This window comes from Mauremys reevesii, linkage group 2 (assembly GCF_016161935.1).
Source record: "Mauremys reevesii isolate NIE-2019 linkage group 2, ASM1616193v1, whole genome shotgun sequence".
NCBI classification, from domain to species: domain Eukaryota; kingdom Metazoa; phylum Chordata; order Testudines; family Geoemydidae; genus Mauremys; species Mauremys reevesii.
In genome coordinates, this window is record NC_052624.1 from 140,585,003 (window position 1) to 140,606,683 (window position 21,681).

Below are 21,681 nucleotides of genomic sequence, written 5' to 3' on the forward strand. Positions count from 1 at the left end.
CATTCAACAGCAGAGTCAAGGGAGAGAATTAGTTCAGGAGTGGGTGAGTCGGCTTATGTGGCCTGCATCTTGCAGGAGGTCAGACTAGATGATCATAATGGTCCCTTCTGATCTTTGATTCTATGATTAAATGGGCTGATGCCAGCAACTCATTTCCCATTAAGAATGTGTATAGTCCAGTGTTCATATTTCATGTTTGTTGGCCAGATTATCAGGAACCATAAAGAGAATTTCCCCAATGGCTCCCTGGTGTGGACATCTCCCTTCCCACACTGGTGTAGAGGGAATAGTAGGGGCATAACTGAATGCAGAGAGGGCATAGTGGAGCAATAGTGGGTTACACCTATCCGGCAGTGGCATAAGGACCATTAACAACCTTATGTCCAAGGCCTGCTAGCAGCTTTAAATTGTGTTGAGGCTAGAGCTAGTCCTGAAGATCAGGGTCCCCGCATATATCTCACCCTTCTGTGCCAAACAGAGGTCTGAGGAGAGAATCTTGCCATTTGTGTTTACATATATATATAAATCCATTTCATTTGTTGTCCTTGCTGTCACTTTTCTGGCATCTTGAGGCATTAAAAATCACAAACATTATTTACTTATATATACACACACACACATATATATATATGCAATTTGCCCACAATCCTTTATATCCAACAAGTGGGATGTCCTTCTCAAGGGACTGAATTAACATATATCATAAGCAATAGTCCATGGAAAATCATCTCTTATCTCCTTGAAATCTATATATATCTGTGTGTGTGTGTGTGTGTGTGTGTGTGTGTGTATATATAAATAAAATGTTTATGTGATTTTTAATGCCTCATGATGCCGAGAAAGTGACATCAAGGACAACAAATGAAACTGATTTATTTCTACCATCCAATAAGCATGCAAAAATCCCCATGATTTGCACAAGTAGAACTCAGGGCAGTACTGGGCACAATATTTGCATTTTAATCTAGAACTGCTATAGATAACTGCTAGAGAGACTTTCCTGAGTCTTTTGCCTGTAAATCTGGCAGATTCTTACTGTGCTCCCACAGTACTGTCCAATATGCAGGCACAGGATTTCTGAAACTTTGATTTACTGTTCCATTTACAATGGCCAAAGTGTGTTGTCAAGAGAATTCTTTACGGACAGCTTTGAATGTGTCAACTTTAAGCACTATTTCAGGTTCTCTAACTGTGAACTAGCCTAATCCCCGTCAGTTTCTACAACAATCTTTTGAAATGCAACCTGACACTTTTTAAGATAGTCTCCTGAAAACCAACATAAACTGGATTGAGAGTTTGGGCTGATAATATCTGACATTACTGCTGTAAATCTCTTCCGTTCTGTTCCAAGTGGCTTCCAAAATTAAGTAGTCATCCCTAAATGTTTAGTGAAATTGGCAGCTGATTTAATAAGCACATTAAACCTTTATTTATGAATTGCAGAGTTATTGTTAGTGCTGCAGTTCTATAATAAGCAATATAACCAACAGTGCACCTATCAGAGAATTGTCCTGTTATCCTGGCTGGAAGAAAGAGATACAAAAGCTGTAATTCCAAGCACAAAATATAGTCTTACATGCCACATGAAAAATCCTGGACATTCCAATGCACTTAATAACACCTTCAAGATATATATATAATCAAGTAGTGCTAAGTCAAAGTTTCCCAAATATACAGCTTTAACTTGATGCTAAAGCATCATTACAAATAAAGTAAACATTGGATTTTTTAAAATATTTAGGAACTCATTTGTGCACCACATGCAAAACCTGAGATATCTCTCCACTGCCTCAATGATCAACAGCCCCCTCAACACACTTTTCAAGATTCATGAATCACATGCCTATCACAACAAATGGTGTACCTCATCCAGTGCTTTACATTCCCCAATAACAACTATGTGGGTGAAACTATAGAATCACTATAATCTTGAATGAACTCACACAGGAAATTGATAAAAGACAAAAACACCCCATCACCTGTGGGCGAACACTTTTCACAAAGTGATCACTCTCTATCTGACCTAACAGTCCTCATCCTCAAAGGAAACCTGCACAACACTTTCAAAAGATGAGCCTGGGAGCTTAAACTCATTACTCTGCTAGACACACAAAATCATGGACTGAACAGTGACACTGGATTCATGGCATATTACAACAATCTGTAATGCACTAACCCCCTCTTTTTGTCTTATGACCGCAGAGGTGTTATCGGGCCACTCTAACTTGAATCGTCTCTTAGCATATATTGTAAGTACTTATACTAAAAATCTATTTCATTTTGCTGTGATGCTGAGAGTACCTTTCCCAAACTTGAAGAAGAGCTTTGTGTGGCTTAAAATCTTGTTTCTTTCACCAACAGAAAGTTGGTCCAATAAAAGATACTACCTCACCCACGTTGTGTCACTAATGGAAGTTTCATATCATCCAGTGGGGAAATGTCTGTGAATATCCTCTTCCCAATTGGGTGTGCATCCCAAGGTTAAATAACAGCTCCAGCTATTTACTCTATTTACTATACTTTCAGTTGGAGATTATATTTATAATTTATTATACTTTCAGTTGGAGATAGATAGATAGATAGATAGATTCTCCAATTGAAAGTATAGTAAATAGCTGTATGTCTAGGATAGAGCTGTTAATTTTATACACACACACCCCTCTACCCCGGTATAACGCGGTCCTCCAGAGCCAAAAAATCTTACAACGCTATAGGTGAGACAGCGTTATATCAAACTTGCTTTGGCCCCCCTGCTCCTTGTCCCCTGACTGCCCCCTCCAGAGACTCCCATCCGTAGTCACTTCCAGGAACCCACCCCTCCTGCTCCCTGTCCCCTGACTGCCCCTATCCACACACACCCGCCCCCTTATGGCACTCACCGGCAGCGGCAGGAAGCAGAGCAGCCTGGCCGCAGCCCGCTCCACTCCGCCAGCTCCCAGCCATGGCGCTCCGATTCCTGCTGTGTGGGGAGGTTGGGGAAAGGATACCCCCTGTACTTACGTGTGATGGGAAACAGAGTGCCGTGGCCCCAGCCCGCTCCACTTTCCTTGCCCTGGCCCCAGCCGTGTCGCTGGGGGTGGGGGATTGGGGAAAGATCCCACACTCACCGGCAGCGGCAGAAGCGGAGCAGCCCAGCCCCAGCCGCTCCACTCCACGAGCTCTCAGCCGCAGCGCTCCACTTCCCACCACAGGTGAGTATGGGGGGCGTCCTTTCCCCAGCCTCCCTGCACTCACCAGTTGCTGCATTGTACGCAAACCACTGTTATATCAGGTCACATTATATCGGGGTAGAGGTGTATATATATACACATTATATGGGAAATCCAGCAAAGCAGCAGCCACTTAAAAAATAATGTATTCAATTATCTCAGGTGGATTGTTGGAGATAAAATTCTGCCTCACAGAGGTAATTGATAATGAGCATAAAGTAGAACCACACATTGTTTCAATACATGATCAGCTCAAACAGTTTTCATGTCCTGGAATCAGATCTGTGTTTTCTGCCTCAATGTTAATGAGGCATTCATTACCCTTTCTCAATTATTGTGTGTTCCATGAGCAGATCCTTCATATTTTATTTTTATCTTCTAGGTAGAAGTGGCACACTAGGGGCACATTTCCTTAAAGTGTACACTAAGTACTCAAGATGCATCAATATTACTTATCTTAAAGTGCAATTATATCCATACCCCTATGTGTGATAAAAAACTCCTCTTTTCAGCAACTTGAATCAGTTAAAAAAATACTTCAGAATTAAAGACAGACCTGGTTAATCTGTAAATTCTACTCATGATCAATATTGTTCCTTAACCATAATGGTTCTTTTGGTTTGACAAGTAAAGATGCACAGATGTTACCCATTATTCATGCAAGCCTAATATGACCCAGTTATCCCTTTGTCAGTCTAAAATTGCCCAGAATTATTAGCCAATCATTTTACATAAGATCACAAAGATCTATGAGCCATGGTGGTGCTATGTTCGCATCTCTATGTGCTGCGACAGAGGAAAGCTTAGCAATCCTGTACCACAGGAGATGATGTGATGTAAAACCTTGCAATAGGATTTCCTCTCAAGCATTTTCTGTATAGAACTGAGGAAGGGGTGAATTAAGATAAACTATAATGTACAGCGGTAGCAAATTTGATGATCACTTTTATTATTTACTTACATTTTAAAAAGGGAGAGGAGATGCAGGGTTTCCCACCTCCATGTGCTCAGAAGGTCAGGCTTGTGTCAGATCAGCAGCACTGTAGTATATCAGGATTTTTCAACTACTTTGATTGAGACAGGATTTGTCAAACAAGCATCCAATCTCAAATAAACAATCCTAAAGTAATTTGAAAAACCCAATACAAAAGACAATAAAATATAAAGCTACATTGTCTATCTATCCATGTCTGTATACCACTCATCACTACAGTATGTGAGCACCTTTTCCTGATGTCACCAAACACTGCATGACTCCAGGAACTATAGGTACAGTAAATCTCAGACACAGCATCAAGGAACAAATTTTATCATCATATTAGTTTGCTTTTGCAGGGGGCGGGGGAAAGGGTGGTAAATAGCTTCACCGTGTTACCTTTTGTGTTTTGTCCTCATTATAAACATTTTGCATTTCAAAATTTTATCTCTCTCTATTTTAGGATTTTATTAATGCTCAAAGCTATAATATTTGAATATATTCCACTTTACACTGGCAAAGCAAAGTCTCTAATGGATTTTATGAAGTCTTCTATTCTTCTTTCCCTGGTTCTGAGGGGTTTGCTTGGGGCAGGAATGGTAGAGAAGTGAAGTTGTTGTAAATATCATTCAGGTTACAGTTAGAATATGGTATTCATTCCCCACATAGACAGAACTATTTACATTTAAAACAATGATGGGGAAAAAAATCTCTGTGATAATAAGCTGAGAGCCAATGCATGATGCTGCATTTCTGCTGCAAGCAAAACTCCAACACTCATTTCAGTGGCAGTTTTGAGTGCCCAAGGAACAAATCATTGGCCTCTGACTTTCAGTGAGTAAAGTCCTGTGGTCAAAGTAGAATTTATGCATAACAGAAGAGAGGAAAAATATTAATTAGGTAAAACATCACTCGGTCAATTTCCAGTGCATCATACAGATTTTGACGTATCCTACTAAAACTTAATTGGAGCAGTTAACTACTCCTCCAACCTCTGTGCAACTCTGAACATTGGCTGCCTGATATTTTAGGTTGTGTCTTATCTTTCATTTCTGAAGACACTTTTCTCATCATTGCCCCCACCCCACCCAACTGGATGCCAGCTTATTCATGCACCACAGAAGAAATAATGATCAGTGTAACACACACACACGTGCGCGCACACACATACGCATGCACACACAGAGTCATGGTTCAAACAAACATTATCTTGTAATGCAGCCCTTATATTGTGTATGTGTGTCTGAGTGTGCACGCACACACACAATACTAGAGCTGCATCAGATTAGTATATTTGTTTGAATCATGTGATATGAGGCAACCTGTCCAGCTGTCAGACATGCATGGCAACAGTAGGAATGATCAGAAAATGAAGCATATGATACCATAATATGATTTGTCCTTAACAGACCAAAAGCAATTGTTTGCCAAAAACTAATGGGAGTAATAGTACCCAAACACAGAAATGATAGTTTACATATACAGTACCTAAGTATGGATCAAGTGGCAGTATGCTTGCCCCTGGGCCCAAGAACGGCAGATCCAAATCCGACCCCTGAAATTGATCTTACATCTAATTCTAACAATGAACAGAAATATAATAGATCCTACTAGGTTTAGTTATACATACTACACCAATATGTTTCAGAATTCCCAGATTTATTTTATCTCCAAAGCAAGGGATAAGAAAATTAGTCCGATGTGAACATAGATAGTAAGGGTTAAAAATGTGTGGATAAAATATTGTTATTCACATTAATTATATGCTGGGGTGGGGAGTTGTTTGTACTATTGTTTGTAGTATTCTAACAAATAAGATCTATTTTTCAGCTGATATAAATCAACATAACTGCACAGAAACAAATGGAGCTACGGTAATTTACACCAGCTGAAGATCTGATCCCTATACAGTATGTAAACTGCATTATTAATAGCTTTATTGTTCTCTTTGCTTACATGGCACATGTACGAAACACCAAAATATGGGTTATTTATTTATTTACTTATTTTTAAGCGGCAGGAAAAGTGAGGGACTTTCTGAATTTCAATTTAATTTAAGCACAGTTTTGCATTCATATTTTGTATGATCCACCAGATACACAAAATATAACACCAGAAGACTCAGTTTAACTTTATGGGAGTTGGGAGTGGGAGGGAAGGATGGAGAAAATTCATCCTGTCTAAAATGTACACATTTATAGCTTATATTACTATCTGTGTGTCACTTCAGCATTTAAAGAAAAAGTAAAAAATTACCTTTCCCACATACTGGGGTTCAGAGCCCATGTATTCCTCCAGCACAAAAAACTGATTCCATACCCAGCCTCGTTTGACCCGCTGGGTGGGTGACCTCCTCCCTGGCATTGTGACAACATTTTCTCTCGGCTGTGCTTCTAAAGTCTGTTGTAGTTGTGGATGCAGTGGTGTTAGGAGACCTCCATCAAACAGGACCCAAAGAAGCAGGGATAAACAGTTCCTTGTAAGCATTGGCAAAGGCTTCCCTACAGCAAGTAATAAAAACTCCAGCACTTAATGTAGAGCGGTAGAATCCAGGTTTGAGGTGTCTGTGGCCTCCACCACTTAGCTTCAGATTTTATTGCGGAAATGCTAATGCAGACATTAATCCTTCTGATGACAAGGTTTTTGCCGCATTAAATTCCATCTAAAGGGACCTATAAAAGAGATTTACATGGCAACATTAAATTATGTAAAATTACATTGAAGTGTTCATCAAAATTTTCACACCTAGTTAGTTTCTTGAGACAGAAAGAGAGGGGATCTGGAAGCAGAGTTTAAAAAACTAGTACTCTTTTGCTGATAGCCTTGAGTTGCTGTAGGATACTGCACAGTAACTGTAGGAATGGTTCATACTTACTCTGTTTAGTATTACTTTTGTGTCTGTCTGAAGACAAGTGCTCTTTTTGGCCTAGTTATGAAATAAATTTGTTACACCTCAGCGATTTCTAATATACTTATTCTTGATTCATGCAAAAAATACTGACATATAGTGTACCAAATTAGTAAGAGGTAGGATGCTGTACTTTTTTAAATCTCTGCCACAAAACATAAGCCATGGAAACATTCCCCCTTTCTTACCATAACTGGAGCTATACACAGACAGCTTTGCATTGAACCTTATTCTCAGAGAGATGAAACTGTGTGAATTTCACAGGAACTAAAAAGGATGAAAAGGAAACTATGCCAATATAGCAGAATAAAATAAAAACACTAATTCAGAATGCATGTGTCATGATTGGCAGTCTCTTCTCAGGAGAGGCCTAGTGTTACATGGCAGGGATGCTGCAATTCAGGAGTGGGCTTAGGTCCTGAGCTGCTACCATAATAAAATAAAATAAAATAAAGTAAAACAATGATACAGTAATAGGGGGAAAACAGCAAAAGAGCAGCAAATGGGGAAAACTGCAAAACTGCACACACACATACACACACACACACACAAAAGTGGCAATGCAAGACACTGATACACATTTACACTGACATATACCAAACCTACAGATTAAAAAATAAATCAGCACAGTAACTATGTGGCTGAGACAGAACTATCATATCAAGGGAGCTATTACAATTGTAGTGACCCTGTAGCAGCCAGATGCCAGCAATGAAAAATCATATTGTCTGTCTGTGTACTTGTCTCAGTGAGTCATATTAAACACATTAAACTGTGAACCCCAGTGTAGAATATTTCATATGACTGATGAAAAAAATGTTGTGTTTTCCAGCCAGTGTAATTACAGTCGTGTTCTCTCTCCCTCTCTATTATTTTTGTATTTATGAAATTCTTTGATTCATTGTCAGTAGTTAGTAAAATGGCAATGGTAGAAGGATGCAAAATAAGCAATTACAATATTTTTTTAAAAAGGGATCAAATTCAGCCCAACAAAAGTCTGAGCACAGCTACCATAATTCAGTGGGCTATAAATGGTGAAAATTAGCACCCACAACACCTACATATGGTCTGATCCAAAGCCTATTAAAGTCCATCTAAAGATTCCCATTTACTTCATTTGGCTCTGGATCAGACCCATACATTTTAACTCATGCCATACCATCCCTAACAAACGCTGTTTCTCTTGTAAGTGAACTCAGGGCTCAACAGATGAAATGTTGTTCTCAGTTTCACTGGTGTAAGTCCACAGAATCTGCACTGGAGTCAATGGAGTATCTCTGGATTTTAGAATTAGGTAAACATCACAACCTGTCTACACACAGCTCCATTGTGTTGGATTTCCACTAACATTCAAGCAACTGAAGTATGCTTGAACAAACACTCAGAGAATAGTCTTGCACAGATAAGTATTCATAGGCAGCAAATGTTTCTTGCCATGATGATGATGCTACGATGATGATGATATGCTGGTGGAATTGTCAGGATTAGTCCCTTGGTATTTTTATGGGGCCCAAGTATGTCTGTTTGGCACATCTCCCTCCTGGGCTGATATGACTGCTCCTTCTTCATTGTGTGCTGCTGATGGCCAGCAACGGCAATCATTCTTATTTTCATGGCAGGGAAGCAGAGTTGTTTTCTGCCTAACTTACATCTGCATCCATCATGTATTTACAATACCAGCAAGACTGGGACTCCGCTGGAGATCTTGTGCACAACAAAGATAGGTTGTTCAAAAGTTCTATGTATGATGTTCTAAGGCAAAATGCAGTTTCTCAAGCATGCTGTAAATTTCTTCCAGGGTTTAAGAGAGGTGCATTTTAAATCTTAAAAAAAAAAATGCAATTTATATCACTATGGAATGTTAGTGCCATAGTGTGCCATTGATTTTTAAGCAGAAGTCTTCACTGATTTCAGTGAAGACTTCTGCTACTAAATAAATAAATAAATAAATAATCAATGTTGCAACATGGCCTTTAGTAAAGAAGACACTGCAAGCTATCTTACTGAATATATTTTCTCATGTTCAAACAATGTCAACAGTTATTTTTCCTTGTGCATAATGTGATTCTTTCAGTAATCATGATGCAGTTATTATTTCTTAGGCCTGGGCTACACTGGGGTGGGTGGGGAATCAATCTAAATTATGCAACTTCAGCTACATGAATAATGTAGTGTCTTCACCGTGGTGAGTTGACTGCTGCTGCTCCCCCATCGACTCCGTCTGTGCCTCTTGCGGAGGTGGAGTACAGGAGTCGATGGGAGAGCGCTCAGGGATCAATTTATCACGCCTAGACTAGACATGATAAATCGACGCCCGCTGGATCGATTGCTGCCCGCCAATCCAGCAGATAGTGTAGACATACTCTTAGATATAGGCTCAATTCTCAGTATAAAAAAGACACATCATTAGGAGGTTAGGGAAATGTAACAAGCTTTGAGAATAAAATAAAGTAAAAAAACCCTACATATCCTAATCATAAAGGATATTTCTCTTCTTCCCTCCCCGCAAAACTATCACCACACTGGACTCATTGGAAGATTTAAAGAGCAAACAAAGACATGCACAGATACTAATAAAATGGGATATTAAAGTGCAGTGAAAAGGTATTTAGTTAAAATGACTGCTTGATCTTTATTTTCAGAAAGGATTAAAGTTTGATATTTGCAATACGGGGGAAAAAAAGGCAAAAGCCTGACCCAAACAATTGGTTTTAATAAAGATACTTTCAAAATTTATGCAAGACATTTCTCTTTTAGGTCTCCATAACTGAATATGCTTCGGTAACAAAGGAAAATTATTGATTGTCAAACTTTAATACTCTCTCAAACTTCCAACCTACTTTTTATTTGTTGCCTTCTATTGACATCAGCCATAAGAAAGGATTCTATTATACTACAGCTCTGCATACACTCTCAATATTGGTACACATAAAATTCATTTATTTTAACAGCTTTATTTATTTAACAGTTCAGATGACTTTTCGTGCTTCCCTCTTTAATGCACATACAGTATACAGCATTGTGTTAATTAATAATTCAGTTCCAGGGCTGCCAGCTCCTCGTGCCTCTCTTGTTCTGTAGTTGCTGAGTTTTTGCCTAGTTTGAATGACAAAATCTCAACAACCATGGATCATCCAAACAGAAAACCACATGTCCTCTCCAAATCCCCAGTCCCAGATTAGAGCTGAAAATAAATAGTGATAGAAAAAAGCTCCAGGAGAAGCTAAAAATCATTCTGTATTCAATTTAACAGCTATACCACTGTCCTTTATTGAGGAGGCTCTACTCAATACATTATAGTTCTCCCAGCAGATCTCGGCCTCCGGCCCCATCCATCAGCCAGGGAGCTTTTAAAGTGTTATATGGCACCAAACGTAATGTAAAGAGACTGAAGGACTCTAGTGAAAGGAGAACAGTTCCCCTGTGTCTGGAAGGTTGGTATCCAATACAAGTATATGATTTTAACCCCTTCTCTGTTGGTCTGTTCACTTGCTTTCCAGCATCTCAGCTGCAGTAGAATGTTATGGCATTAGTTTGAAGCCCCAGTGTTGCTGACATCTTTTACCTGAAATATCTAAGTCGCTGTGTGTGCATGGGGAGGAGAGAGGGGAGGAAGGTGATGACAGGAGTGATATGTGGAATTGAGAAGCAGCCTCTACATCAGCTGCAGCAGAGTTCACCATGAGAAAATCTGTATGTGGACAGGCCCAGAGCTTAAAAGATGTCTCTTTAGCAGACACATTTCCCACTCTTTTGAATCTTCTGCTAGATTACACTTGAGCAGTGGGAGATTGAGGCAGAGGGTCAGAAGAAAGGACAGAATAGTTCTTTAAAAAAATAAAAGTTTTTGCTGACAGCACCAGAGGAAGAATGGCAGAACTGACAAACAGCTAGTAAATTTTGCAATGCATTGGACACCCATTTTGTTGACATTGTACTTAAAGCTGACAGAAGTATTTCAGCCATATTTTTTGGTCACCAACAACAAAAAAATAAAAAAAATAAACCAAAACAAAAAAACAAACAAAAAAAACCCACTTGCAGATTCAAATAAACCAAAACATATTGTGAATTTGAGTTGATTTTGGCTAAATGTTTCAGTTGAAACATTTCAGGAAATTATTTTTTGGAAATGTGCAAATGAATCCTTTTGATTTTTCAGACTAGATTCACAAGAGGATTTAGGTGCCATTCGCAAAAGAAGAGGAACAAGAACCAGGATACTTGCCTGGGATATGGGAGACCCAAGTTCAAAACCTTGCTCTGGAGCAGGGACATGAACCCAGGTCTCCACCCACGAGGGAACTGCCCTAACCACAAGGATATTGGCTATTCTAGGACAGAGCTTTCTCAAGCTGTTCTGATCAGACCTAGATTCAAGTGTCTGCTCCAGAGTGGCAATTCAGACCTAGGTCACTCACAAGAGTACCTCTAGCCACTGAGCTGTTGGGAGCACTACCACTTGAATCTACTTAATTTTAATTTCTTTTCCTTTGCTTTTTTTAAAAAAATCCCCAAAACAAAACAAAAAATCCTTTGTGATTTTTGTTTATTTGCCAAAAATTCTGGTTTTGTACAAACACAAATTATTTCCTTTATTTTTCTGAAAAGTCCATTATTCATAGATTCCGAGGCCAGAAGGGAGAGAGTCCAGCAGAGGGGAACGAAAATGATCACGGGGCTGGGGCACATGACTTACGAGGAGTGGCTGAGGGAACTGGGCTTATTTAGTCTGTAGAAGAGAAGAGTGAGGGGGGATTTGATTGCAGCCTTCAACTACCTGAAGGGGGTTCCAAAGAGGATGGAGCTCGGCTGTTCTCAGTGGTGGTAGATGACAGAACAAGAAGCAATGGTCTCAAGTTGCAGTGGGGGAGGTGTATGTTGGATATTAGGAAACACTATTTCACTAGGAGGGTAGTGAAGCACTGGAATGGATTACCTAGGGAGCTGGTGGAATCTCCATCCTTAGAGGTTTTTAAGGCCCGACTTGACAAAGCCCTGGCTGGGATGATTTAGCTGGTGTTGGTTCCGCTTTGAGCAGGGGGTTGGACTAGATGACCTCCTGAGGTCTCTTCCAACCCTAATATTCTATGATTCTAAGGGACCATTGTGCTCATCCAGTCTGACCTCCTGTATAATACATGCCAACTTCCACAAAATAATTCCTAGAGCAGAGCTTTTAGAAAAACATCCAATCTTGATTTAAAAATTGTCAGTGATGGAGTACCCACCACCCTTGGAAAATTGTTCCAAAGGTTAATTACTCTCACCATTAAAATGTATGCCTTACTTCCCATCTAAATTAGTCTAGCTTCAACTTCCAGCCATTGAATCATGTTACACCATCCTCTACTAGAGTGAAAAGACCTATGTAATATATCTTTTCCCTATGTTTATACCTCTAGAGTGTAATCAAGTTACTCCTTAATCTTCTCTTTGTTAAGGTAAATAGATTGAGCTCCTTGAGACTATCACTATAAGGTATGTATGACACTCTGTATCCCAAAGCAACACTCTGACACCCACATATTCACCATGGTCGTATAATTATTATGTGTTTTGCAAACAGTATGCCTTGTAAGGTATCATTTTAAAAGTCTTGCTTTGTTGAATATTGTGCTATCATTGTATGGAAAGTTATGAAGTTTTGCTATGTGTGTGTTACTGAAATATGTTGTATCACAGGATCTGTATACAATGAAGTCTTCTCATAGGGAGCATGTAAATAATGGTCACAAGCATATATGTTTCCAGCAAGCTGCAAGGCACTACAAAAGAGGGGAAGTGACATCATCATTTGGCCTTTCTCCCGATCCCCCCACAACTCAATACCTGGAAACACGTCTGGAGAACAAAGACTGAACTGGGGAGGCAGTCCCAGCTTGGAAAGGAGAATCTCAGCTTGTGTATTAAGGAACTATACCATCAGGGTGAGACACTGCTTGATTTAAATCCTGTCCAGTTTATAGAACTCAGATTATAATTTTACTTTTTATTTCTTAGGTAACCAACTTTAATCTGTACATTTACTACTTTTAATCACTTAAAATCTACCTTTCTGTATTAATAAGTCTGTTTTATATTTTACCTAAAACAATGGGTTTTGCTTGAAGTGCATGGGAAATCTGCTCAGGAACAAGAGCTGGTGCATGTCCTCTCCACACTGAGGGAGGAGAGGACTGGGTAATCAACTTACACTGTTCAGGCTTCTGACCAGGGCAAGATGGTACAGCTCTGTGATCCTAGGCTGTGGGGAATTGGCTGTAGCCTCTCTATTGTTGGTTCATGAGCAGCTGGCAAAAGCATTAATGTAACTCACTTGAGTGTATCCCTGCCTGTGGATGTCTGTGTAAGTGCAGTACTGGGCGGGATTTTCAGCTTGTCACAACACCACAGTGTGAGAGGGAGCCCAGGTTGTTAAGACAGACATTCTCAGCAGTACCCCAGTTCTAGGTTGCACCCCGGGGAGCCTGTCACAACATGTTTTCTAAACCTTTAATTATTCTTGTGGCTCTTCTCTGAACCCTCTCCAATTTATCACAACTCTAATTATTTTGGGCAAATAGGTACTATGACTCTATATTTCTGTCTATATATATTTACATATCAGCATTTTATGTTTATTGAATTGTAGTTTTGTTTTTTTTTTCAACTATGTCCTGGGCCCAATTTTTAAACCTGGATATCCAAGTTTGGTGCCTAAATCCTAACATTAAATGTTTAAAAGTGGTATCCAGGTCTCTATGTGCCTGATAAATATGCAAGGGGTATTTGGGCAACCAGTTTAGGTGCCTTAGTTTGAAAATTGGGCCTAGCACACTTTTGTCTAAATTCTGTGCTCTGTTCACAAGTCTGGTGCTCATCTAGCCACCAAGCCATGTGTCGAAGTGTGCTGTCCGATACTTAGCTTCCTATACAGTAGATATTAGTGCAGAAGGTTAGATTTTTATCTTGTTGAAAACCAGTTTCCCCTCACAGTCCTATTTGGACTTAAATATTGTTACTTAAGTCTTTAACCTGCAGAGGAATCTGCAGGGGGAGACCCTCTTCAGAAGATTGGAACCCTAAAGAAGTCAAAGGGACATAATACGCATGGACTCCTTTGCAGAAATGGGGCCTTATCCTTTTTTCATTTGGTTACTTTCCCTGACCCAACTTCTCTATTAACGGTGCACCTGGCTGACTGCAAATAGGGACATTCCAAAGAAACATGATATGTAGGAAATCTTGTTCCTATTTACCCTAGTCAATACACTCTGGGTAAAGTAGTTCAAGACTAGAGCCAGGCATAAAACAGCTTTTCTATCTCAAGTTTTGAGATTTGGGAAACATATCTCTTCCTAGATCAGGACAAAATGTCATTTTCTTCTTTCAAACTGAAAATCCCCCAAAATTCAGTTTGGGTCACTTACAATGTTTTGTTTGGATTATTTTGAAACTTTTCCTTTTGATTTTTTTTTTAAATGCACTACATCTTAAATTTCAACAGTTTTCCAAGTACAAAAATTCATTGAAACTGATACTTCACTGTGGAAAAGTTCAGTTTTGACAAATTAGCATTTTTTATGAAAAAAGTTGTTAAAAAATTCCCAACCAGCTCTATTCATAACCTGCAACTGAGAAATTGACTATAATAATTTATTAATAATATCAATGTAATACAGTATTGTTGTTACTACTTGAAACATTCTAACACTAAAATTAAATTAAGTTGACCAACAATGAACAGCTTGAATGAAGGATTGCTCTAAGAGTGGAAGCACCTGCATTCTACAACACTGCCATTGCAGCCTTTAGCGAAACGTATTCTGGTACAGAACAAGAGGATATCCTCACTGAGCGTGGCAGTGGCTACACTTTTTTATGGAAAGGACAATCATATGTCCTTTGTGACCACTAATCTGCCCATAATAGTCAAATCTATAGAGAACTTTGAAACACAGACCTAAATGAGCTTTGTTGTTTATAAGGTAACTGGTGGAGTAAAAGACAGCAGATGAGCTATAGTCCCATGTAGACTAACAAGAAACACTAAAGTTCCATGAAGCACTCAAAACTGTCTTCAGTCCAGCAAAGATGATAATTGCACCACTGTGAATGGATGTGAATTGCTTACTGACAAAGTATCCATTATGCGCTGATGGTGGAAACATTTCAACAGCCACCTTAATCATAAATCAGTCATTGCAAAGAACACTTTTTGCTTATGTGAAACACCAGCTAATGCAGAACAACCATCTTCCTACCCATAAAGAAGTTTGAAAAGTCTTGGCAATAGTGAAAAATGATAGATCTGTGCCAGATGGAAAACCTACTAAGATGTAAGAATGTGTAATGGCTGACCATCTAACCTCATTTATCTGCAACAGCTGGAAAATAGAAATAGCATGGCAACAGCTAATAGATTTTGAAAAATATTAGAATGGAAGGATGGGCCTGGGACTCACGAGGTCTAGGTTCAACCCCCACTTTTGATACAGACACTTTGTGACCATGGGAAAGTCAATTAATCTCTCTGTGCCTCAGTTCCCTATCTGTAAATACTGGGATAATCATATTCCTACAACCTTTTCTATTTAGCTTAGCTCTTTGGAGCAGGCAAGGTCTTTTACTGTCAAGCAAAGGAGGGATTTTGATTTTGTTGGGGGCTGGTCAGTGCTTCAGTATTACAAATTATAATAAATAGAAGCCGTGGTGCAGTAAAGCATTTAAGCACATGCTGAAATTTAGGCATATGAGTAGTCTCATCCCTGTTCACCAAAGCACTTCAGTATGTGCTTAACTTTGAGACTAACCACCTGCTTAAAGTCAAATATATGCTGAAGTACTTTGCTGACCAGGGATGGGATTACTCAGGTGCTTAAAGTTAAGTAGATGCTTAAGAACTTTGCTGAAGTGCAGCCAAATGTTAGAAAAGTTCTTGTCAAGAGACTAATTAATAACATTATATAGACAGAATCAGTACAGACAACATACCAGGATCACAGTGCAACTGTCAATTAGAATAGAACACTATTAAAATTATCTTCTTTGCTTGGCAAATACAACTGGAAAAATGGAGGGAACAAGAAAGTCTTTACTGACCTAATAAAAACCTTTGAAACAGTGAGGCTATATGGATTTTGGAGGCTTCTGAGCAAGAAAAATATGGATGCCTGCATGGCATTGTCAACACTGTCTGTTGGCATAATGAAGGTAACTCACATGATTGGATAAATCTATTTAGACAGAATTTTATCTTGCAGATAAAATAATACCCGATTATTCTGAAAATACACATGTTGTACACAGGGTGGAGAACTCACTGTCTTATGGTTATGTTGAATGAAGTCTCCGTTTGTTGATCTCTGTGTATGAATATTAGCTTCTGTTCAGGCAACCTCTTTAATCAGTTTCATGCGTGACAAACCATAAATGCAGTGGGAATTCCTAATACCGAATTAGGGCCAGATTCTGATCGCAGTTACATTGGTAGAAATCAGGAGTAACATTGGTGCAAATCTGGATTACCTACTGAGTTAGAACTGGTATAAAATGAGGCCTTTAGTCTGTGTATGACTGTTCTTTTAGCACATTCAGAGCAAGACGAACATATAATTATATTATGTTCTGGGACCCACTCTGTAAATGTTGACTTGATCATTAACATTACAAAAATAAGTGATATATGAAACCAGCATCCCACAAATAAGGCAGAGACCATCTTTTTGTTCAGTGTCTGTTCACAGTGGGGCCCTGGTCCATGACTGGGACACTTAAGAGCTATTGCAGTGCCAATAAATACTAATGATAGACTCATCATGCTCCAACAAATGGCTCTGAAGTGTAATAGGAAAAAGAGGGATAACGCTATTGTTTTGAAGATGCTCAAAAACAAACCAACCTGTGGCTGTGTACTATTGACTTAGAGTAATAGTAAATTATAGCTGCCAAATAAACCAATTAGTGACAAAAAATAAATGATGGAAAGAGACTGTTTGGAAATAGTCAATGCGATTACAGAACAATGTACCACCTCTGCCTACAACTAATTTTCCACATCCAGTGTGTCAACCTCATCAGCACCACCAACACATCTATCTAACCCAGAGCAGAACATTTAAGTCTCAAATGTAAGACCTAAAACCTGCATTTTTCAGAGATAATCAATTTTAATCTACAAATATGCATGAGAATACCTGAGCAGGAGGAGTGGAATCAAAAGAATAGAGTGAAGCTTTCATTACAAACCTGAAACACTCAGTACAACTGGTTCCTGGTTTCATTACCAAGTTGATACATCCCACTAAAGATGACAAGTAAATCTTGGCCAAGCAGAATTCAAGACAAAGCCTGCATTTCTATCAAACTCTTATGCAACTCTACAGCTTAACTGTCAGTTCATTGTGTGTGTTTTTTCTAAATGCCTAATAGTAATGTACACTTTTGCCTATTTTCTGAAAATGGTCAAGTAATACACTGAAATCACCAGTCTTATTTCTGTTCAGTTCTGTTCTACATCAATGTGCATGCAATGTTGGCCCCCGCTCACAAAAAGTACTAACTCTCAGAAGAGAATATATAGCCACTTGGTCAATGATCTAGAATCTTAAATTTTTGATAAATTACAAACGTTTTCATTTCTGGTAGAAATCTATCAAAGTCAAAATGTGCACACTCATGAAACCATCCTTCATTTGATTCTGTCAGCAATGTTTTAAGATAGAGGGGGAAAATATCAAGCTCTTTCAGCAGACTAATAATGTCTATAAATAGAAACTTGAAGACAGCAGGCTATGACTAAAAGGTGTTTTTAATTTTACAAACAATATGTGAGACTGAAATGAATCAGAGCCTATTTGTAGCCAGTTATTCTGAAACATGCAATATTGTAATTTTTTTAGGAGGGTTGTATCAGGTTATCATGTATTCTAGTAAAACCTTGTGAGTACATACATTTTCAGTGAAGTTCTTCTTTTACTAAAAATTCTCTGATATAATTACAATGATCTGATATAATTAATCCAATTTCATTGGATTCCTTCATAATTCCCTTTGCTAGGAAAATTATATTATCAAAATACCCAAAGCCAAAATGTTCAAAAGAGGGTGCTTAAAGTTAGGCATCTCAATCCACATTTAAGCACTTTAATATAAGGCAGGGTTTCTCAAACAGGGGTCACCGCTTGTGGAGGGAAAGTGCGGGCTGAGGGACTTACTGGCCGCCACTTCCAGCAGCTCCCATTGGCCTGGAGCAGTGATCCACGGCCAGTGGGAGCCGCGATTGGCTGGACATGCAGACGGGGCAGGTAAACAAACTGCCCCGGCCCGCCAGGGACTTTCCCTACACAAGCGGCAACCCCATTTGAAAAACCCTGATATAAGGGGACTGATTTTCAGAGGTGCAGCACGCATATGAGTGAGCGACTTCTGTGTGGCTAAGTATGAACTGAGATATGTAACCTTAGACACCCATGTGTGGAAATATTGGCATCGGCTTCTAAGGGATTATTAAAATTAGGGGGGCAATGTAAATAAGGAATTTCTATGACCCCCTAGTCCTTATTTTAAGAGATTTTTAACCCTTTGATCTCTTTCTAGATCAGATACTTGGTGGCACAGCTAGATTTTTATCTCACTTACAATTTGGGTTTCCTGAATAATCCAACACTATTGGAACAAATCTGTTATCTATTTAATTCCATAGGCTGATACCCTCTCCAGGGTAAATTGACAGCCTGTTTGCACAAAGAGCTAGAAGCCATCACTTTTTATCCTGTGAACATTACAATTTAGTCAGCATTGGGTTGAAGAGAAGGCATAGTTCTTTCACTAACTTCAAGAACATTCATATTGGGGTTCTGAACTAATTTAGGTCACACAGGGCATGCTCTGAAGCTTAACACAAACGTTAGCATAGTCACTCCCATGCTATCAACATGTCATCTGTTCTCACAGGGTTTAGATTTGGTCACATCTGTAGATCTATCAGACCAGATGCTCAGCTGTCATGTCATGCTCCGCTAAGTCTCTGGTCTGCGTCCCTTCTTTGAAGATTGATATATCAAAATAGAACTTTTGTGTTTTGAAAGTGTCAAAAATGCCACTGTTTTCTGCGGCTTATACTTTTATTCTTGAAAACTGACAATACTTTTCTTTGGTCTGGCAGCCATTGCAACATTAATATTGAAGGATAATGTATTAATAAATAAGGCATGCACTTAGTGATTGGCTCACTGCTATGACTAAAAAGACAGCTCTGGCCACTGAAACTGGCAACTCTGGTCCTAACTCAAGATACCAGCCAATTATAAATGACTCTAATCAAAACAAATCTCCATGTTTTGGTTGTGCAATTTTTCAAAGCAAGAACCAGATATGTTTCAGAGGGAACCCAAATATCATGAAGGCCCATGAAACACCACGGTATTCTCATTTCTCCTTTACAGAATTTCCACTACTGTCCTTGTAGGAGACTTCCAGATTTGCAGAACAAAGTTAGCTACTAAACAGCTAGACACATTTAAAATAACTATTTTACATTAACTCTCTAAGTAAGGTAGAACAGGAATCTTGTTTGACCTACATCATTAGAAACTCTTAAATGTCTCTGGTGTACATACCACACATTTCCCAGTCTCATGACTAATGAATTGAGTAATTTCACAACAGATGCTTGCTCTGGATTTCAGCACTTAGGGCCCAATGCAGACAGCATATGGTGTGATAGAAAGAAGAAATAAAAAGACACATTTTTTGACAGCTTCTAATGCAGTATCATTCTGCATCTTGTCTAAAGAAACAGCCTGGATTCTTACAAACACACACTCCATTTACCCCTCATCTTTATTTCTTTCATTCAATTTCAATGCCTTTCCCTCCAAATATTTAAAATATAAAGGGGAAAATGAAAGTAGTATAAAAAGACACAGGTGTACACTAATCCAGCAACAAAACTGAGAGGAAAATTATAGCAGGCTATTGATTTATTTTTTGCAGTCTCTCATTGTCTGACACTTCCTTTCTCCATATGGTAAATGAGCTGTCCTGTCCTTTTTTTTTTTTTTTTTTTGGTATGAACATATATTCACACTTCCACTCATGCAGGTAGCTCCTTTAATTTCAGAAATGAATACCTCTTAATGCTCTTATCTCTCACTCATTCTGTTTGTCTTCTGTCATATATACACATCCTTTCAGTGTTATACAATGAATACAAGAAACAGGCATTTTACAGTGAACTGAAAAAAATCACCTTCTTTAGAGGCATTGCTACAACTATAGGATATTCTTTTCCAGCAATGAACTGTGTGTCCTGCCAATAAGGCAGAGATAAAATAACTTTGGTTCAAAAATGGATATTATAAGGCTAACCAACAGCGATGGCCATAAAAGTCAACATTTGCAGTTAGCAGTTTTACCTTATACTAAGAATAGGAAACACAGAGACACCAGTGAATTGTAACTGCTGGCAAATATTGGCCATTGTAATGGCAACCACTGCATCATTCAGGGTGTTCTGAGGCTTAATGCATTATGTTGGTTATATAGAAGGTCAGACTAGAGGATGTAACGGTTCCTTCTGCCCTCAATTTCTATGCTTCTATGTACATAAAGATCCTTGAGATCTTCAGAATGACTTTTAACAATTAAAACTGTTTTCTTCCAAACCATTCCTTTTGGAGTCAAATCTAATATAAATACAGCTATATGGTTATGTATGTGTTTATGTTATATATAAACTAATTCAATGTAAGTAATCAGAAGTCATGTCTGCTTATCGTGTTATTTTTTATAAGAAGCATAAATGTCTTGTTATTGTACTTTGCAAAACTGTGGTTTAGAAATGAAATCAATAATGCACTTGGACAGTTAAGACTCAGTGAAACAAAGCACAGAAATAGTCCCTGGTGAAACTATAACTTAGCTGAACCGACAAACAACAGCATTATGGGGAGAGGATAATGCCATACCTACAGTATTATAGACTGTAGCCAATCAATCAGATATACTGTAATAACTAAGGTACAATCCTCCTATTATGCTCAAAAAAACCTGTGTTTCAGTCTCAAGATATGTGGAAAGATAGGCAGATCTGTTTGGGAACAACTTAGATTGGATCCCCCGTAAAGAGGGGTAGACAAACCTCACCATGGGATATAGCAAATAAATAAAAGCCTTCCACAAAGAAGCATAAGTATCAGAGAAGAAGCCAGGGAGAGAGTGGTAATGCTTTTAGCACCAGCAAAGCACATACAGAGCCAGATCATGCCATCAGTTTTTAAGCAATGTTTGGGTCCCAAGTTATGCCCATTCTCCCACTGGCTCCTCTCCAGGGTCCCTATGTCCCACCACTCACCATTACACTGATCTCTTTTCTCTTTGCCCTTTGTTCTCCTGCTGTTGACTACTGGTGAGGAAAAGGCGGGCAGAGAACCAGCAGAAGAGATCAGCTCCTACCTGTGCCCTACTTATGGTAGGGAAAGAAAATGCTGCAGCTGGCCTCTGTGTAGCCATTTTCTCCTTTCTAGGGATGCCATTCATTTCAAGCTCAGCGTTTTCTATGTTTCATACAGATTTGGTATCCCTTCATTTTTATTGTTGAATCT

General features: G+C 38.8%; 1 protein-coding gene across 1 annotated transcript in view; it reads right to left on the reverse strand.

Moving 5' to 3' along the window:
* The window catches only part of CDH12 (cadherin 12), a 693,631-nt gene that overhangs the window by 211,459 nt on the left and 460,491 nt on the right, over positions 1–21,681 (reverse strand). The window contains exon 4 of the mRNA XM_039525377.1: positions 6,442–6,857. Coding sequence (XP_039381311.1) covers positions 6,442–6,672 — 231 coding nt within the window. The 5' untranslated portion in view covers positions 6,673–6,857. The remainder of the gene's footprint in view (positions 1–6,441; positions 6,858–21,681) is intronic.